Source organism: Nothoprocta perdicaria, unplaced genomic scaffold (genome assembly GCF_003342845.1).
Source record: "Nothoprocta perdicaria isolate Ctin4 unplaced genomic scaffold, notPer1 scaffold_1, whole genome shotgun sequence".
NCBI lineage: Eukaryota > Metazoa > Chordata > Aves > Tinamiformes > Tinamidae > Nothoprocta > Nothoprocta perdicaria.
In genome coordinates this window covers 3,727,202-3,745,657 of record NW_020454093.1, presented here as the reverse complement: position 1 = coordinate 3,745,657, position 18,456 = coordinate 3,727,202, and the positions used below count along the sequence as shown (strand labels likewise).

General features: G+C 42.4%; 1 protein-coding gene across 2 annotated transcripts in view; it reads left to right on the top strand.

Moving 5' to 3' along the window:
- The first annotated feature begins 2,018 nt into the window (after positions 1–2,018).
- The window catches only part of COL4A3BP (collagen type IV alpha 3 binding protein), a 59,575-nt gene continuing 43,137 nt past the window's right edge, over positions 2,019–18,456 (top strand). The window contains exons 1-2 of one of the 2 annotated variants that reach the window (XM_026036477.1): positions 2,019–2,186; positions 4,700–4,834. In XM_026036477.1, the coding sequence (XP_025892262.1) occupies positions 2,091–2,186; positions 4,700–4,834 (231 nt within the window). In that variant the 5' untranslated portion in view covers positions 2,019–2,090. The remainder of the gene's footprint in view (positions 2,187–4,699; positions 4,835–18,456) is intronic. The other variant, XM_026036472.1, reaches the window with a different exon arrangement.

Genomic DNA, 18,456 nt, shown 5'->3' with positions numbered 1-18,456 from the left:
CAGCAATAAGTCTTCCAGAAACCCGCTCTTACTGCACAACTTTGTTTGCCCATGAAGACACGGCCTTAACAAAAGGCTAGTTAGTCATTTGACACAAAAGGGAGGGTCACAACTTTAGAAAGGAGCATTATTTTGGGTATTCACAATCTCAGTACGTATGTCAAAAGGAACACAAGATGGAAACACTGTGTAGAAAAGATGATGTGAGCAAGATGTGACAGATGCAAAATATAACTAGTTACTTATAACTAATAATTAGTTATAACTAATTAGTTAGAACAGGGGATGTGTTAAATGAAAACCTGGAAAGGCAAACAGCTAGCCATCAAACTCAAAGTTCTGGGTGGAAAATATTTACTAGACTTAATCATTAAAAACACATATTCTCTTGAAAAAGAATGAATTTGTAAAGCAACCTGTGGACCTGAAAGAATGCCAACCCTTAGATTTTTAGTTTCTAGACCTACTTGATCCAACCTATCTTCTACAGATAAAACAAACAAACCCCTAACTACTAAAGGAACAAGACAGTCCTTGAGAATATGAAAGGAAAATATATGAAATATTTTCCTTAGAAAATGTCAGCGCCTGGTTACATGAGTGATGCTACCAAGGAGCTTTGCTCAGGCATGTCTCTTTGCTTCCTGCTCACAGAGCAGTAAACGCGACCACCTTTCAGGGTGAAGGCACTTAACTCCATGAACGACTTGGAGAACTATAGATTTTCATGTATATATTAAAAATCAAACAAAATGAAACTACACATCTTAATAGATGCAATACACTGGAACAAACAAGAAAGAATATTTTTGTTTCTGTGCAAACAGCTGGTCAACCAACCAACAGCTTCTCAATGATTTTTATATGTATCAAAATCATCCAAACCATCATGCAAAAGCCACTCGCCTAAAAATGCTATTTTCAAGCAGCACAGGGCAGGAAACTACACAGTGATTTGCCAGAGGGGAGGAAGCCAGGGAAAACAGAATTTTATACTACTGCTGCTCCTAAGGTACAACCAGGACTCTGTGTCCCAAAATCAAGGCTCCCGGAGCGACCGGCCACGCCCGTGCCAGGCCGCCCGTCACCGATTTTCACCCGGCTCCGGCAAAGCGAAACTACCGGCGGCGGTGAGGCGGGGCGCGGAGGCCCTGCCGCGGGGTACGGGGCCTCGCCGCAGCCCCCTCGGGGCAGAAAACATAATAAAATAAGGTATTAAGTTGACAAGTTTGGAGAAGAGGCGCGACAAGGCGGCCCCTGCGGCCGGCGGGCGCCGGGCCCGCTCCCTGCGGCGGGACGGGCACTGCCCGCGCTGCCCCACCGGGGCGCGCGGCGCCTCCCGCCCCTTCCTGCGGCCGCCGCGCGCCTCCTCGGCGACCATTTTTGTTACGGGAACGGCCGCCTGCTCACCCGCCGCGCCCGCCGGTTCGGGCCGAGCGAGACAGTCGTCGTGTCTCTCCCTCACACCCAACAGCCCGCGCCAAAGAGCGAGTAAGACCCGCGAGACGCCGCACCTCTCCAGAAAACCACACAAACTAAGCCGATGAGAGGCTGCAGCCCGAGCGGCCCCACGCGACTCGCTGCCCACCTGATCAGGGCAGAAACGCTCTTTGCACCGCAGGGAACCGGCACCAAGATGGCGGCCGCGACGCAGCGGCCTACACCTCCCAGCATGCAGCGCTCCCAAAGCGCCCTACTGGCCGCGCGGCCTCCTCCGCGGATGGACTACAACTCCCAGGAGAAAGCGCGCGGCGGCGGGAGGAGGAGTGCGGGGCGGCCCCCCTCCCCCCCGCGCCTAAGATGGCGGCGGCGCCGGGCCGGGCGGCGTGAGCGCGCTCGCTCCTCCTCCCCCGCCGCCCCCTCCCTCCGTTCCCGCCCGCTCCGTGTTGTGGCTCCGGCCGAGGGCTGCGGCCGCGGCGCTGCAGTGAGGGGCGAGCGCGGGGCCTCGCGCTGCGCTGCGCTGCGCTGCTCGGCTCGGCACCGCCGCCGCCGTCCCCTCGGCGGCAGGAGGCTGCGGCAGCGCGGGCGCCGCGTTTCCCTGCTCGGCGTTTCCCTGCTCGGCGGCGGCGGCGGCTGCGCCTCGCGCCTCCATGTCGGACAACCAGAGCTGGAACTCGTCCGGCTCCGAGGAGGACCCCGAGGCCGAGCTCGGGCTGCCCGTGGAGCTCTGCGGGGTGCTCAGCAAGGTGGGTGCCCCCGGCGCGGGGCCTGGCGGCGGCGGCCGCCGCTTCCCCCCAGCGCGGCCCGGGGCAGCCGCCACATGACAGCGGAGCCCGCGGCCCGGGCGGGGGCAGCGCCCGCCGCCGCCCCGGCCCCGGCCCCGCTCGTGGGGGCCCCGGCCCCGCCGCGGCCTCGCTCGCCCGCGTCGCGTCCCGCCCCGGCCCCCGGCGCGGCGGCAGCGGCGCCGCCTTCAGCCCCGGTGCCCGCGGCGCCTCCCGGGGCCGGGGGGGCGGCAGGAAAAGGGCCTCGGGCGGCGCGTTTCCCTCCTCCGAAAAGTGCGTCTCGCCCAGCGCGTGGGGGGTCACTCATTCTGTTTCTCTATCTTCCCTCCCTTCTTTCTTTTTTTCTTACTGAAAATAAGATGACTTGCAAGCGAGGACGGGGAAAATATTTTATCACTACTTTAAAGGTACTTGTATAAATAATTTGGAAGCAGAAGTCCTCCGTACGCAGCTTGCATGTGTGTGTATATAGGTAGGCGCAGGTATTGTAGCAAGCAACTTGAGAGCAGCGCCACAGTCCCTCTGGAGCGCTGGGAGCGCCCGCCGTGCCGCCCTCCCCTGCTCCCTGCTCCCCATCCCAGGGCCGCGCCAAGGCCGGGGCAGGACGCGCAGGTCATGGGATCCTGAGCTCACCAGCAGGCCCTGGACACGCAGAAAACAACAGTGTGGAGCCAGGGCCCGGGCTGTTGCGAGGGGCTCGGAGCTCTCTCGGTTCCCGGTGTTCCTGAGCCCCGGGATGGGAGCAATGCCGAGGAGGAGGGCTCGGTGCTCCCCTGCCAGCTCCTGTCCCCCAGTGCCCAGGGAAGACCGGGCACGAGGGGGATGTTACAGCCACCAAAATGTGGTGTTTTGGCTCAATACCATGGTCTTATTGCTAGTTTTCTGTCTTCTGCAAAGTTTTCCTTTGGCTAGGTGATTCTTATCAGTAGATTTTTTTGATATTTGTGAGATATGAATCGTTTTCATGTCAGCAAACTAAATATTTTGTAGATGTGGGTGCTGTTCCTTCAAGGAGTAGTAGGTGAAGCCGTGGCTGCTTCTGAAGGTCTGCGGCTGCTTGTAGAGCTATGTGTGTGGAGGCTTCATGCTTTTCTGGCTGGTTTTGCTGTAGCTGAGGCTGCCTTTGCTGTGAGAACGCAGGGGCTCCCATCTGCAGTGTGGGGAAACCTGTTGCACTGCGTGTTCTTGAGGGCTAATCTTCCCCTTTGCCAGTAATACCTTAGTCCTCAGTAATACCTCAGGCAAGTAGAATGAAATGCTAGAGTATCAGACCTAGTACTGTGCAGATTTTATTTAAAAAAAAAAAATCCGTGTATAATTAAATTCAGCATCAATAAGAGTAGGGTGCAATTTATTCAACGTATATCAGTGTTTCAACTGTGCTGCCCTCTGGTAAGGAGAGATGTTCTTAAGAAAATGCAATAACTTTGTAAGACAAGCTTATTAAAAGCTCATCCTACTGGTCTTTCAAGACACTTTAAAATTCCAGGCTTTTCTTTCTTTCTTTTTTTTTTTTTTTTCCTTCATTTTACTTACAGCTTTAACGTGAATACAAACTAAGAACTTTGACATGGAACCACCTGTTCTCGGTGGACAGGTATCTAGGTGCATGAACTAATAGTCTTCTAGTTTACCACAACCTCTTTTTCTACGCAATATATTTAAGGAGTCTTGTAACTCATGACATTCTCGTTGCAACAGCGAATTTTGATTGCAACAGTGAATGCAAAATTCTGACTGCTATATTTGCCTCGCTTAACTGTGTCAAAGGAGGAAAGTGTGATGAATCTAGGATTTGTTACTGGAATTTTCCCTGATCACTAGAAAAATTTCAGTAGTATGATGACGGGGCATTTGCTGAATTAAAATTTAAAACAACAGCTCTGTGTCCAGTATTCACACTCTCGGTCTCTGAACAATATTTAAATGACCTCTTCTAGAGTAATCGGTTATTTAATAGTTGTTATATACTGTACCTGATGAGGTAATGACAAGTGTGTGTGTGTATAAGAAGAGAGCTGGATAATTGAGTAAGATCTTTACTTTGAAGTTATCTTTTAATGTTAATAACAAAAAAGACAGTTTTAGTATTATACTTATGCTGTGTAACTCCTGATTCTAAATTGGAAGGCTAAAACTCCACTTAACAGTGGCTGTTTTTTTTCTTCCATGCATCTACTTTTGGTCATTGGTATTTTAAACATATCTTTCAGCTGGTGATGAAAAGATCTGTTGTCTTATTTTTCATTGGAAGCAACATATTCTGTTTTTTTTTCTTTAAACCTGATTTTTAATAAGTGGTTGGCAAAGGTAATTTTTGGAGCTATGGGCAGAACACCAATAAAGTCTTCAATTGGCGCAAAAACATTCAATTTTTTTTAGTACTTCAAGCTTGAGAAATATCAACAAAGCTGGGAGGTTTTGTCATTACTTTCCTATTAGCTAACCTCTCCATTTCTTTCCTCTTTTTCTTGCAGTGGACCAACTACATTCATGGGTGGCAGGATCGATGGGTAGTTCTCAAGAGCAACACACTCAGTTATTACAAATCTGAAGATGAAACAGAGTATGGCTGCAGAGGTTCTATCTGTCTGAGCAAGGCTGTGATTACGGTAAGTGCTATTCCAGAATTGCCATCTTTTCATGTTTCAGGATTTTTTTTTTTTTGCAAACTTCTAGGAAAAACAATATTGGTATGGTGAATTAATTTTATTACATTGCTTTAGTGCAGAGTTGTGGAGCAAGTCAGGGAGTCTTCAGTAAGAAAACAAGTGTCTTAACTTGCAGCTGGAGTAAATCTTTCATCTCTGCTATGCTAGAGACTTCTTCTGGGAGTGGTTGAGTTTGCTTTTTGAGGTGAGGGAATCCCTAGGGTCAGCCTAAGATTATGCAATGAATTCCTAAAGGAGGTAGCATCTATCCAGTCCTTGCTATTCTCTTTCTAGTGCAAAATATGCTTGCTTTACTGTGTGTTCTGTGACACCTTTATGGAGTGTTTTCAAAGAAAACACTCTATCACGTGCTGCTTCCTCAGAATAAATGTCATGTGTGTTGCTCTTGGCCTAATGCTAGAAGATTGAGTATTATGCTGGTAAGAATAAAGAGTGTATTTGTAATGAAATCATGTGAACATTTTGAGCTAAAAAGTCAACCTTAAGTCTAATTAGCTGTTTTTTTAGGAAATACTAGCAAGTATGCTGTATGTAGTATGTAAGTGTAGAAAAATAATATTTAATCTTTTTGTTAATCCATCAAATGTGTTTATTATAGCTGAACCGAGGATGACAAATGAGAAGATTTCTTTCTACTAATGTTTAGTTTACAGTAGTGGTGTAAAAGCATGTTTTTAAAAGGAGTGATTGGATTAATTATAGTATTTTGGAAAATGAATTGCAAAAGTAAAGCAGATTTTTACATTTAGAAGTCTGTCAGGTATTGTGCTTATACAAATTAAATCAGATCATTTTCTTTAAAGTTCTTCCTAAAAACTGTTTGAGCTTACTCCAGATTTCACTTATTTGGGACTCTGTAGTGCTTAACAAGGGACTCTGGAAGTGCTCATTGAAGTTGACTTCTGCCAGCCTGTAACGGCAGCTGATGATCAGGAGTTACAAACAGATCTCTTATTTACTAGTAAGTGGTTTAGTAGTATTCCAACAAGTAGGAGACAAAAAAAAATGGAGTCAAGGAGCTAAGCCTACAAAGTCCTAAAGCATGCTGTAGAGCAGCTTGAATTCTAGTTTTGGGAGTGGAGAGAAAGATAGCAGTGAAGCTGAGATTGCTGCTGGAATGTTTTGGTGTATTGCCCTTTCTGAAGGGAAGTGACAGTGCTTCTTACCGTCTGCTGGGGAAGTGTGCAACACTGAAACTTAAAGCTTGCTTTCTCCTCTCTCCTCCCTGGCATTTGTTACGCCTGGTAACTGGGGCTTGTAGCTTGTGCTTGAGCTCTTGCTCTTATTTTATTTTGTATTTTATTTCCTTGTTTCAACTTAGCACCTGGGAAGGTGATACAGTGCTGCAGAAAGAATTAATGCAGTATTCTCTAAGTTATGCTGATATTCTAGTTCAATTTTCATTCCGAATCATCTGTTAGACCTCTATATCAGAGTCCAGTGTTTTAATTGCAGTTTTAAGCGACTTCCCTGAAATCTGCTAAACTCATATTTACTTATCCCTGGCTGTTGTTAACAAAGTCATTGTTGTAAATCTGGGTACTAGGAGATTCAGGTATACTATTGGATCCTTTGATATTTCCTTAGTATTTGAAAACTTACTTTTGAAACTGCAGAGGTTTTTTGTTGATCACTTTTTTTTTTTCTTTTTTTGAAGTCCATCCTTTTATGCCAGTGCTTTGGAATGAATACTTCTGTTTTGGTAGCTGTTTGGTAGCAATTGATGGTTTTTTAATTGGTCCTTAACCTACCTACTTTTTCATTTGAGGCATGAACTCTGAGTTTAGGGTGGCTGCATGGCTAAGGCATGTGAAGAAATCATGAGTATTATAAATACTTAAAATATACCTAGATTTAAGCTTTGTTCTGTTAGGGTAGCCTGGGTCTCATAAATGCCTGCACTAGCTGGTTAAAAAACACACTGGGTGCCTTTGTCCAAGATACCCTTCATTGCCATCAATGCTTGCAGAAAGTCAGACTTTCAGTAGGGACTTGTATATACATGGTTAGAAGTGAGTTTTGATGACAGTCCAGCAGCGGTGGATTTGTGGATTCAGCTTTGGAATAGGAAGGTTTAGTGTCTATAACTAAAAGACCACACACAGAGATGCTTTACAGAGGTTTGAATTCTGCCTTTTCCAGTTTCCAGTAAAAACTGGCTTTTCAGCTTGTCCTATCTTCGCCATGATTGCTGGTTCTAATCTAACAGTGTCATCACTGCTCTGGCTCGTCGAGTGACACGATCTATTGAGAAGGGAGATTGCACAGGATCTCTGAGGCTGAAAGAAGCCCTGAGAGGTTGTCTGCTCCAAGCCCTTCCCCACCTCTCCTGCGCCCGCCTGCTATCCTTGCTTATAGCAAAACCAGCAGGAACTTAATCCTAGGGGGAATTTGTATTAATAGACTTCTCAAACCTGTTTATGAATTCTTAACAATAAAGTATTTATCTCGTGAGTTTTCAGGTTGGCGGATGAGAACCGCTCTTCTGCATGGATTCATATGGAAGACATTGGAAAGTGCTTAGAGAAATGTCATGCTTGAGGAATTTTAAAAATTTGAGTTCAGCCATGTGTGCGCTTTATCGGAGGTGACTATACAAGAGCATTTCAAGAAGTTTGTGTTCCAACTTGCATATTAGCTTTCCCTTATGTAGAATTCATATCTAAAGTACTGTCATGCTGTTTTAATCTAGTGATTCATCTTCATTTTAATTTCTGTAGATTGGAATAATATATAGAAAATTTTAATTTCTAATTTGGTAGATGAAACAAGAGTTGATAACTGATGCAGTGATCTTCCTTTTGGTTTTCCTTATGCTGAAATGATGCATACTCATGTCAAAATCTAAATGGAAATATGTTCTTGGTTACTAATTTTATTTTGCCAGAATGTTTCTTTATTATTGTGTTTTAAGGAGACATTTAGACAATTCTATGGCAAATGTCTCAGCTACAGTTGAGTAATGAATACAGTTTGCATAATAGAGGCATTTTTAGTGGACTGGTTTGTTTCTAGAAGCATTAATTAGAAAGAACTGTTGCTTAATGAAGGCAGTAATGATGTTTTATGTTAATGTACGAGTTGCAAGTCATTCCCCTTCAGAATGGACTTTGGAAAGGGAGTGCTCCCAAGTGGCTTGCTAGTGGATATCTGGAGCTCAGGACAGGCACACTACAAAAATGAACTCTGCCTGGGGAAGAGTCTGGAGAATTGTCCTAGCTTATTCTAAGTGAAGTAAATTATTGCTATGAAACACTTAATACGTAATTACCTTATAAATTAAGAGGTAGAACATACTTCAGTACAAGTTCACTGCACAAGAAATGCATGAAAAAGCAGAACGGACAGTTTCCATTTTTTGTGCTTCTCTCTTTTTTTTTTTTTTTCTCTTGCCAATAGTCCCAAGAAAGTAGAGATAGTTCTTTTCAGTAATCACCTACTGAAAATAGTTTTAGTGCATTATTTTTTAAAGGTACTGAGAGTTTAACATTCAAATATTTAGTTAAATGTCTTTAATGTGCTTCCTCTGGATAGATGTTTCTGGATTATTTATGTTAATAATTGACCATTTCTGAGAAGTATGGGCTATCGTTTCTTGAAAAGGGTTGGAAAGTTAGCAGAGGGCGCTTCATGCGTTTGCCAATTGAATAGGTACAGAAGAGTTTCCTCAGAATTTTTTCATGGGAGCTTTAGGCTCAATGATTACTTGAAGTCTAAATTAAAGATGTGTATTAATTGAAGGAAATATCAGTGCTAAATGCTTTAAGAGAGTTGCTTGAAGTGCTTGATATATGATCAGTGAGGCCTTTCCAAATATTTTCAAAAAAATTACTGAGACATTGTTGTTGGTGCACTGCTTTTTTTTCTTTTTTTTTTCCCTGTCCTTTGAATTGCACAAAATGGGAGATGGTATTTCTGAAGCAGTCTGACCTAGAGGACTGATGCAGGTAAACTTTAACATTGTCTAGCTCCTGCTCCTACCTTTGGTCTTTCTAACATAATTATGTATGTTAGAGGGATAATTATTTTTGAAGTTTTTATCTAATGATAGGTTTAATTTTGTCAACTGCTTGATGAGTTGAATACTAACTGATTGCTCTCAGTTGGCAAAAGCTTTTGTAAAAGAAATTCTAATCTATAAATCGGTGCCATGGGCAGAAATGCCATTGCAGTGAATTTATAATATTTGCTAATTACAGTGAAATACAGTAATTTGTTTCCATCTGTCTGAGGCTGAAAAAAATCTATTTTAGTATGAAGTTATGTGCATATGATTAAATAATTTGCTTTTTGTAATTTGATAAAGTGCTTCCTCAGCCTAAATTGTTACAAAAAAGATGATCTGAGTAAACCAAGTCAGAGAAAACAGGCCCTAACTAGATAGGGTTTTATTTAGAACACATGCAATTAGTACTTCTATATTTTGATTATTCTTTAACCAAATATTTTTTCTGGAAAATTTGAGCTGGACAAGAGAGCAATCTAAATGGGGGATTTTAGTACATCAGAAAGGTCTATAAAGGCAAGTAGGGTCAGGAATGCTTACATGTATGTGAAAAGCCTAAGATATTCCTGCTCTGGAAGGGGAGAATAAGCAAAGAGTGAGGGAGAGAAAAGGAGAGGGCTGTATGATGAGAGGGGCTACTGGGAACATGGGATTTTTCCTGGACAACTCCTTTTAGGATTCAGCTCCTGCATACAAATTTGGACATTTTTGAACTGAATTGTCTGAATTCGTCTTGGATAGGTTGATGTGCAAAGTGAAAAGTTGCCTTCTTTGTCTTAAATGGTAATATTCTTAAGGGGAAAAGGCTATTTGATTTTGGGAGGGGTTGAGAAATGGAAGATTTTATTCTTACTAAGCAAGGTAAGTCAGAAGTGAAAAATAGGCATTGGAGATTTGCTTTAGTTGGAATGTTTACATTATGATGAATATTTCTGCAGTGATTCAGATATGGGCCAGAGACCTCAGTAACATGTATTAACTGAATATTGTAGGGTGGCTTAATATTGCTGCAGAAGACTTCTGCTTTAGCACTTGAATATAATCTTATGTTACTACATACTTGAAATGCAGTCAAATGCTTCAATCCATCAGTGTTTCTATCAACCTTTATTAGTACTTAGAATATTATTTGTGCACTTTTTTCCTTTGTTAAGATAATTATAATTTAACAGCGTTTATCACTTAGTATCCACTTCAGAAGCGCGTTTCCTGCTCATTGGTTGTGTTTGAGTATTTTTGTGCTGGGGAACATTTCTCCCAGGTGTTACACCACGCCTCAGACTTCCACTGTTGGTGTTTGCTGTTATGGATCTATACGTGACCATTTTTATTCCCCACTCAGTAGTCTTGCTGTATATGAACTTCTGTCAGCTTTCAGAGCTTTTTTTCTAGTAGATTAGTGCACTTATTATTAGTGGATACAGTTTGTCCTTCTGACACCCGTCTGCAGGGGTCTAGTCTCGCTGAGCACTCCTGCAAGGTAGTGTCCAACTGATTACTTAATAGCTGCCTTGGATTGTTAACAACATTTTAATGTATCTACTGCAAATTTGTAGAATACTAGGCCTCAGTTTTCCATGCATTCCTGTTCTGGAGTTCTGAATGAAAGGAGTCAGAACCCTATCTTAGCTGCTTATATCCTACTTCACAAGGCCTTTTCCTATCGTGTTGCCTCAAAGTTTCTATCCCATCAGCTTTTTGGTTTTGTTTATACACACAAGATAGTTCAAGACCTTTCTCTCCGGAGGACGCTTCGGTGTTGCTTCTACTTTTCAGAGTTCATGTTTTTGCCTCCTTTATATGTAAGCTGTTGAACTGCTTTTGTTATTCCTATCTTCTAGGTAGTATGGTTTAGATCAAATATTCTTTCAGGCTTCAGCAACTTGGTTTGCTGTGTCTTGTTACTCAGTTGTGCTTTAGTGAACTGATCCACCATTTCCTGGTTAGAAGAGGAACAGTTGGACAGAATTTGTTATTTTATATCTCTAGACACTTAAGATCCAGGCTGGCTGGGATTAGGGTCTTGCATATTCTACAAGACTCTAAATTGCAGGAGAATAAGGCTGCATTTGAACTAAATGTGTCTACGTACCCTCCTCTTGCCCCACTAAATTGGGCAGTTGTGATGGGAGTGCTTACACTGATGAGATCAATTTTAAGATTTAAAACTTGTTGCTACTGAATGTCAAAATGCTGTGTGCTAATAAATGTTAATACTGTTCTCACATGGTATTAATAACTATCACAATGTATTAGTTCTTGCACGTTTTCTATCATTAGAAATCATTCTGTTGTGTATTCAAAGCAGTCGGTCTCTAATACGCAGTCCTAAAATAGCTGGGAATATGCAGCACCATGGAGATAGGCCATATAGTCAGCCTGATAGCTCTGTCTTTGGTCCTGCTTGCTGAGGTCAAGATGACCAAACTGTAGAGCTGTCTAACAGGGGCAAGGGGAAGGAATTAAAATGACCTCTTCTTGCACTTGTTGAGCTTGGGAGACTTGTTATAAGATGGTTGAATTTCTGGGCACTTGCTGGCCCTTGGCTCCTGCCCCTGAGCTGTGCGTGGTGCTGGTCAGTGCTGCTTTCCCAGGCTGCAGCAGGTAGGTTGCTTGGCTGCACGTGGGGTGTTTTTGTTCCCCCCCACTCCTTTCTCCACCCTGTTCCTGGGAGCAGTTGCGTGTTGTCCCTGACTAGGAGGTGACAATCAGTGTTATTTACATTCCTGCTTTTGGCCTGTGCCCATGTTTTCAAGGCTTTTGCTGTTATCTTGGGCTTAGACTGTACGCTGTAACAAGAGACACCTGGTACTAAACTGGTTCACAGAGCAAGTTTTCAGAACGAGTTGATAACAGGGCTAATAGCCCAGACCTGGGGACTTGCACAGTTAGCCTAAGGCCTGTGGCCTGTAAGTGGTAATGGCAGAACTGTCTTTACAGAAATGGTTTTATGGTTGTATTTTGGGGCACACGTTTTGTCCAAACAAGCTAATTTTCAGGTTTGCTTAATGTGCTTCCGTTCTCATGGTGAAGCAGCTCCCCTTGCTTTGACATAGGAGTTTGCCACTCCTGTTGCCATGAGCCTGAATCCAGGATGCTGGCTCAAGGCACCAGGGCCATTGCTGTGAAACATGTTTTTTTCCTCTTAGGGTAGATATTCAGTTTGGTCTTGCATCATTGTGCTCTTGAAGTGCTCCTCGTTGTTCAGGACTTCCAGTGCTCCTAGTTGTTCAGGTTCAGCTTCTGGATCTTCCATGGCACGCAGCAGTACATGCAAAGAACTCTAAAACAGTCAGTTAATGCACAAGTAGGGCTTTAAAAGGTGTAGCTCTACCCCGTTAATGCACAAGTAGTGCTTTAAAAGGTGTAGCTCTACATAATTCTTGTTTTCCATAGTTGTTTTCATGTTAGAGATATAGAGGTCTTCAGGGCAGACCCATTGGTCATATTTCTCTTAGTCTCTATATAAACCTGTTAATGCCCCATCACTAACCCTACGCAGAAACTAAATGGAGATCTGTAGTTAACTATTAGATCCCTTGAGGCAGTGGCTATGTGCACACACCATTCTACAAGGATTCAGTGTTTAGGCCCTCACTGCTTGTAATGACTCAGTGCCTGGCCATCCATTTCTTTGATCAAAGCTTAACTGATTTCACATGTTTGTTATAGTTTAGATCTTGTTATCACAACTCATTGGTTTTTCAATGGGCAGTTGAGAATAACAAGGAAGGTGTGTCAACGTTTAGAAAAAGTATGATATACGTAACTCCACAGTGCACATTATTAACAATGCAATAATTGGATAAAATACCAATTAGTAAAAAAAGTTTTATAAAATTTGTTATGTACCCAAACCCCTCCGGGTGTGCAAAAAAACATTTCTTTTTTGTTTTTCTCTGCCTGTGTTGGAACATTAGGAAAGCACTATTTACCATATCAAACGCAGTTTTTATCTATTTGAGGCTATCTCATCTCAGTATCTTCTGATAGTGCTTTTTCACAAGTTAGCATGTTTTCAGTCATTTTAAATTGGGAAGGGAGGGGACATAATTTCTCTGCAGTTTTGCATGTACAAAATGCTTCACAAAGTATTTTAAGATGTGTGCTTTTTGAAACTGGGCTAAAGTTTCTCACCTTTTTCTAGATGAATAATCACATCTCTTGCAAATCAAAACACTTTTCCTTGAGCATTTAAGTGCAGTTTTCATGATAGCTACTGAAAATGAAAATGTTAAAGCAATCTTTCTAACTCTAGTTTTTTGTTGGAGCCTAGATACAAGTCTGTAGAAAATGTTCCTATAGCTTTGTTCCTTTCTGGCTTCACATGTTTTCTGTATTTGTTTCCAGATACTAATCTTGTTTGCCTCACTTCTCAAGTAATGTAATATTTTAGGTTTCAGTGTGTGCTGCTCATCGTTGTTTTTGCAGGCACTAGGCATGTCCGAGTCAGAACTTTCTTTTGTTATCTGTCACTTTGCATTGTTTCCGCTAGCTTCCCGTTTTTCCTGTTGTATCAAGTAGCTGCTATTTAAGGCTTTCCCACATCCTAGTAGTGCAGCTCATCATACAAGATGTTAGACCTTCACTGTTGAGCACGTGGCTGCTGCTGCCTACCTACCAGACACACGTTTTCCTGCCTTGCTCTGCATTTCCCACTGCCTGGTGTGAGGAGGTTCCCGCAAAGATATATGAACACAAACCTAATCTCGAGCTTGACTCTTTCCAAAGCAACTTCAGCTGATCGATGCTTCAGCTTCATATGTTCTGATGCTACACATACCTCTCTACCCCTTCTTCTCTGAAACATTTCGTACTGGGCTGACCTTTTGGTGTTCATTTTGGAAACTTGGGAAGATGGTGGAGATTTCTGAATTTGAGTGAAGAGCTCTACGTGCTTAATCTGAGCTTACTCATTTAAGGCATAAAAGCTTAGGTGACTTGAGAAAAGCCTGGTTTGAATAGGAAAAAATTGTATTTAAGTTCTTAATTTTCAGTTATGTAACTTTTTAACTTTTTTTTGGACTGAAACTATCATTAAGTCTATAGGGAAAAAGTGAGGAATGTTTTGCTAATGTGCTTAGATATGTAAATATTAAAGAAGAAAATAAAAAAGTGGTTTTACCACTAAAGTTTTTTAGTAGCTGAAAGCTGAGAGGTTTTCAGAGAGAATATTTAAGGATAATTCCCTTTAATATTGTATTATTTTGATTGTGAATTTTTTGTCTATGAATATCATTCTTTTATGAGATCTTCCAGCTAAGTCAAACCACAGAAAGCAAATAATGCATTTCCTGTAGTAGGATGAACACCAAGGCTAACATTAGGAAGCCTTCTGTAATCTGACTTCAAGAAGGATGAGTTTCCAAACTTGCCTGAACCTTATTCTCGAGTATAGTAAAAGACCAAGAAGTAGATTCAGCAGGTGAACAGGTTGTGCTGTTTGCTGTGAGCAAAATCAAGAGCTGCAGATATGCTAAATAGTTTTCGTTTTAGATCTTATTTGAAAAATAGCCTTTGCAAAATGAAAAAACAAAGCACATGAAAATTTAGGGGGTAGTAGGTGCTGTTATCAGGCTTATATCTGTTGTTGTAGTATGTAATACTGGTGTGTTGCAAGCCGCAGATATATTTATAGCAGTATATGTATTCTGTTAATAATTCTGGAGCTGGTAGAGATAACATAGCGCTACTGTCATGTTTGTGCTGTTTCTCTGAGAGAATTGAAGTATGGCGATTATTCTTTCAGCATTAATACCTAGTGTCCTGGTGCCCTATTTCCTATGTTTTTAATAAAGGAAAAATAAAAATTTGAAGCCAAGTTTACTGTAGATTAATTGCAGTTCTACAATGTGTCAGGCCTAGCTGACAATGGTGATGTGCAGAGTTGACTTGGATCTGCTGTGGACTGCTCTGGCTTTCCTCTCCAAAGGATCAAGGCAGTCTTCCCCCTGGCAAGGATGCCGTTTGGAGCAGTGTGACAGACGGACTGACAAGCGAGAGACTTTTCATTCAAGTATTTTCCTTCCTGATATTCTGGAGACTTGCAAATCGCACGAAAACACTTACCTCCCTCTGTATGTGATTCACTTAAACCGGTGTTTTCAAGTAGGTGCTCTGAGGCTGTCTCACGAGCGCCGCGCGCTCGAGAGCTGTGCAGCAGGAAGGATTCTGTGGCAACGCTCTCGCTGATGACTCATGAGACCTGAGCTAGCTGCAGACTTCCTCAGTAACTGTAGCCAAGTAAATGTTTCTTCATGTAAACGGTTCTGGCTTGCTTAGGAGCTAATATCAGTTGGCTTTACGTAGTAATGTCTGTGAAGGTTGAATTCTTCCAGTTGCCTGTATTTTGGCAGAATTCTCTACAGGTGGCTCTTGGAAGATAGGAAGGACGCAGAAAGGCTGCTTGTAAATGACTGCTGACTGCACGGCCTACAGATTGGTGCAGTGCTGCAAGCAGAATCCTCTTGTGTGGAATTATGATTGAAGTATTTTCTTTGAAATGGTGGCTGTAAAGGTTCCTTTGGCATACACAAGCCACAAGACAGTCCATCAACCTCAGTTTTGAAAACTCTGTCAAGGTTTTCAGAGGCCCTCATTCTGTGTTGGTCTACTGGGCTCTTTTCCCCAGTCTGCTCTCAACTATTGTATGTCTGGGTGCTGCTTGAGGCTGCTGGGGGGATGGAGGAAAAAAAAGCAGCTGAAGTTCTCCAACGTGCTTTAGGACCTGAGAGTAGACAGTGACTTCTACTTGCTTTCTACTTCCCTGTGTAATAAAACATTCTATTCTTTGCTTTGGATTAGCTCTAAAGGGATCAGAGCAGTAGGACACGTTCTAGCCTCCACACAAGTTCTTAGCTTTTTACCTTGGGGAAATCCCTATTTGTTCCTCCAGTGTTTTGGTCAGCTGTCTGACTGAGAACTAAGTCACTTCATAATTGCTTCCAAGGCCAGGAAGGAGGATGAGTATTGGGCTAGAAATTGTGAACTTCAGGAAAGGGAGATCTAAATTAACTGAGGTATATAAGATGCCATGGGGAGGGGGAGAGGAAAAACAAATGGAAAAGCTTAAAGCACTGTTAAGGAGACAGGTAAGGAGAAGGGATTCAGAATCAAGGACAGACATGAGAAAGGGTGGTAGACACTTCATGGTCTTCTCTTTCTCAGCTAGAGAAAACAGTAAGGACATATTTACAGCAAGTGCAAAACTGAAGAGTTTGCCTGCTGCTCAGTGGGGAGAGGAGGAGAACAGATGATACCAAAGACGTCACACATTTAGCAATCTGCCAAGTTATTAACGCAGTGAAGTATGAACCCATGCTAGGTTGGGAGAAAAGAGTTGAATGGCAGTAACTTGACTTGTCCTGGCCTAAGAAGAGGTTGCATGTGATTCTGATGTTTTATTTGATCTTGGTAAAATGCATAGCAGAGACCTTAGAATTAGCTGGAAGTGAAAGATGAGATTATCATAGAGCTTACCTCTTAGCAGGCAGAAGAAAAGGAGGGAGATGAGTTAATGAGACTGACTTAAGTTGCCAGGAAAATACCCAGAAATATATAGCAAGTGAGATGGTAAATAGGTAACGTGTATTTGTCAAGAGCAAACTGTGTCATGCTTACAGAATTTGCTTTTGATGCAATATTAAACATTGTTAGTGGAGATTGCTTTGTTTAAGTAACTTGTTTAACAGGACCACCTGTTAGACTGGCTTTTCTGTAATAAGAATTTGCACAGCAAGCTCGATGTAACCCTACACTTTCTTATATGTTGCTTAGTCTCCTCCTAACTTCCCTGTCTTCTATTGAATAATGCAGCAGTGCATGTTCCAGGTGCAGCCCAGAAAGGTGTTTGAAAGGTTTAGCTAGGCCACATGGAAAGTATTTCTCCTCTGTGTCCAAGGGAGGCATATGTTAAAAGCTGCTATGCCAAGAAAGGGAGTACATAAACTTGCCTTTGAACGGGACAAAGATGTGTAATAATCTTAAATCAGAGTAAATCCTGTTCAGGTTGGAGGTGACAAGCAGAGCTGAGCATTGGAACTAGTTGTTCCTGGGAGTGCAGTTCACTAACACTGCTGGATTGTAGGTGAGTTTTGTCAGGGCTATCCAACAGGGCAGAGAGGTTGCTTTGAAATCCTCCCGAAGACCAGGAACAGTGGGAAGAGGAGTGCCACAGGAGGGACTATTTGGCTATCTGCATACTTGTTTTCCAGGGAAATCTCTTTTTGTGGCTGCTCTGTGTATATCCTCCATCACATGGCCAAAGGAGGGCCTGATAGAGGGATGACTTGTGCACAGGCCTGTAGGCCTCACAGCTTGATCAGGCAGATGGGTTTGTTACCTTCAACTAGATCAAACAGTGCTGATGCAGAAATGAATAAAGATCAAATAAGAAACAAGGGCCAGGCCTTTTTCTGCTGTATCCCTGTGTTCTGTGATTGAGTGCAAGTGAAGCAGTGTATAACCAGTGTTCAAAACTTTTAAAAATTGAACTGTTATGGTGCTCAGATATTAAGTAATTAGTATCTGGAGTCATGTGACTAGTTGTTGACTTTCCTGAGGGGAGTTTAAAGTTCGAACATTTGCCCAAGTATGCAAAGCTGGAGGGAGGGCAGGAACTTCATGTACTTTTCCTTAAACCTCTTCCTAGCTATCTGGCATCTTTTGTCCTATTTATTTGCTCAGCATACTAAACAAGAAAAGCTCTGTACTGTGTGCAAGTAACTTGTCATTCTGGGTGCTTTGAAAAGAAGTTTCATGGACGTGGTCAAGTCCTGCATGATGCAACAGATCAGATTTGCTGTTAACTTGACTCTTGTGGAGTGTTTCAGTTGTATGCTGTATTAATGAACATATCGTAGAACAGTTCTTATGAATTCTTAAGCTGTATGGTCTCTGATATTATGGATCCATATCCATGGTTCTCCTAGTTGCCCCATCTTCCATAACTTTTGAGCCTGTTACCTTCGTACAGCCGTTGTGTTTGTTTTAAGAGTAGTTCTTGGTGAGGAAAAAAAGATCTTGCTAGACCTTAAAATGGATGTTGGCTAAGGACGAGATTTTGAACTGACAGTGTCTGGGCACGAGGCAAATGGGATGGCCGTCTTGCTCCCCTGTTGTTTCCTGACTCGCTTCACTGCAGTATCAGTGAAAACTTTTTGGTGTGGTAGCCGTGTGAACTCAAAGCTACGCGTGTTTGAGTGGTGGTGTGAGAGGGGGCTACCAGTTGCTTCCCATCATCTGACAGACCTGTCTTTAGGTGGTAGAAATAGGAGATGGAGGCAGAAGATGCTGCGACTTTTTTTCCTTGCTGTAATCTTGTTGTTATATACTGGTGCTGTTCGTTATGATGTTTGTATCCTTTCATCTAAGATGTGTTAACTTAGCTTTCTTGTTTCAGAAGACTGGTGTTTTTCATTATGAAAGTTTATGTTCATTATTTTGGACATCTGTAGAAAACAAAATTGAAAATCTAGTAGTTAGTTAAGGCAGATAAGATCATGAGTTGTCTTTAAATTACTATATTTTATATTATTTTTGTATATTATCATAAGAA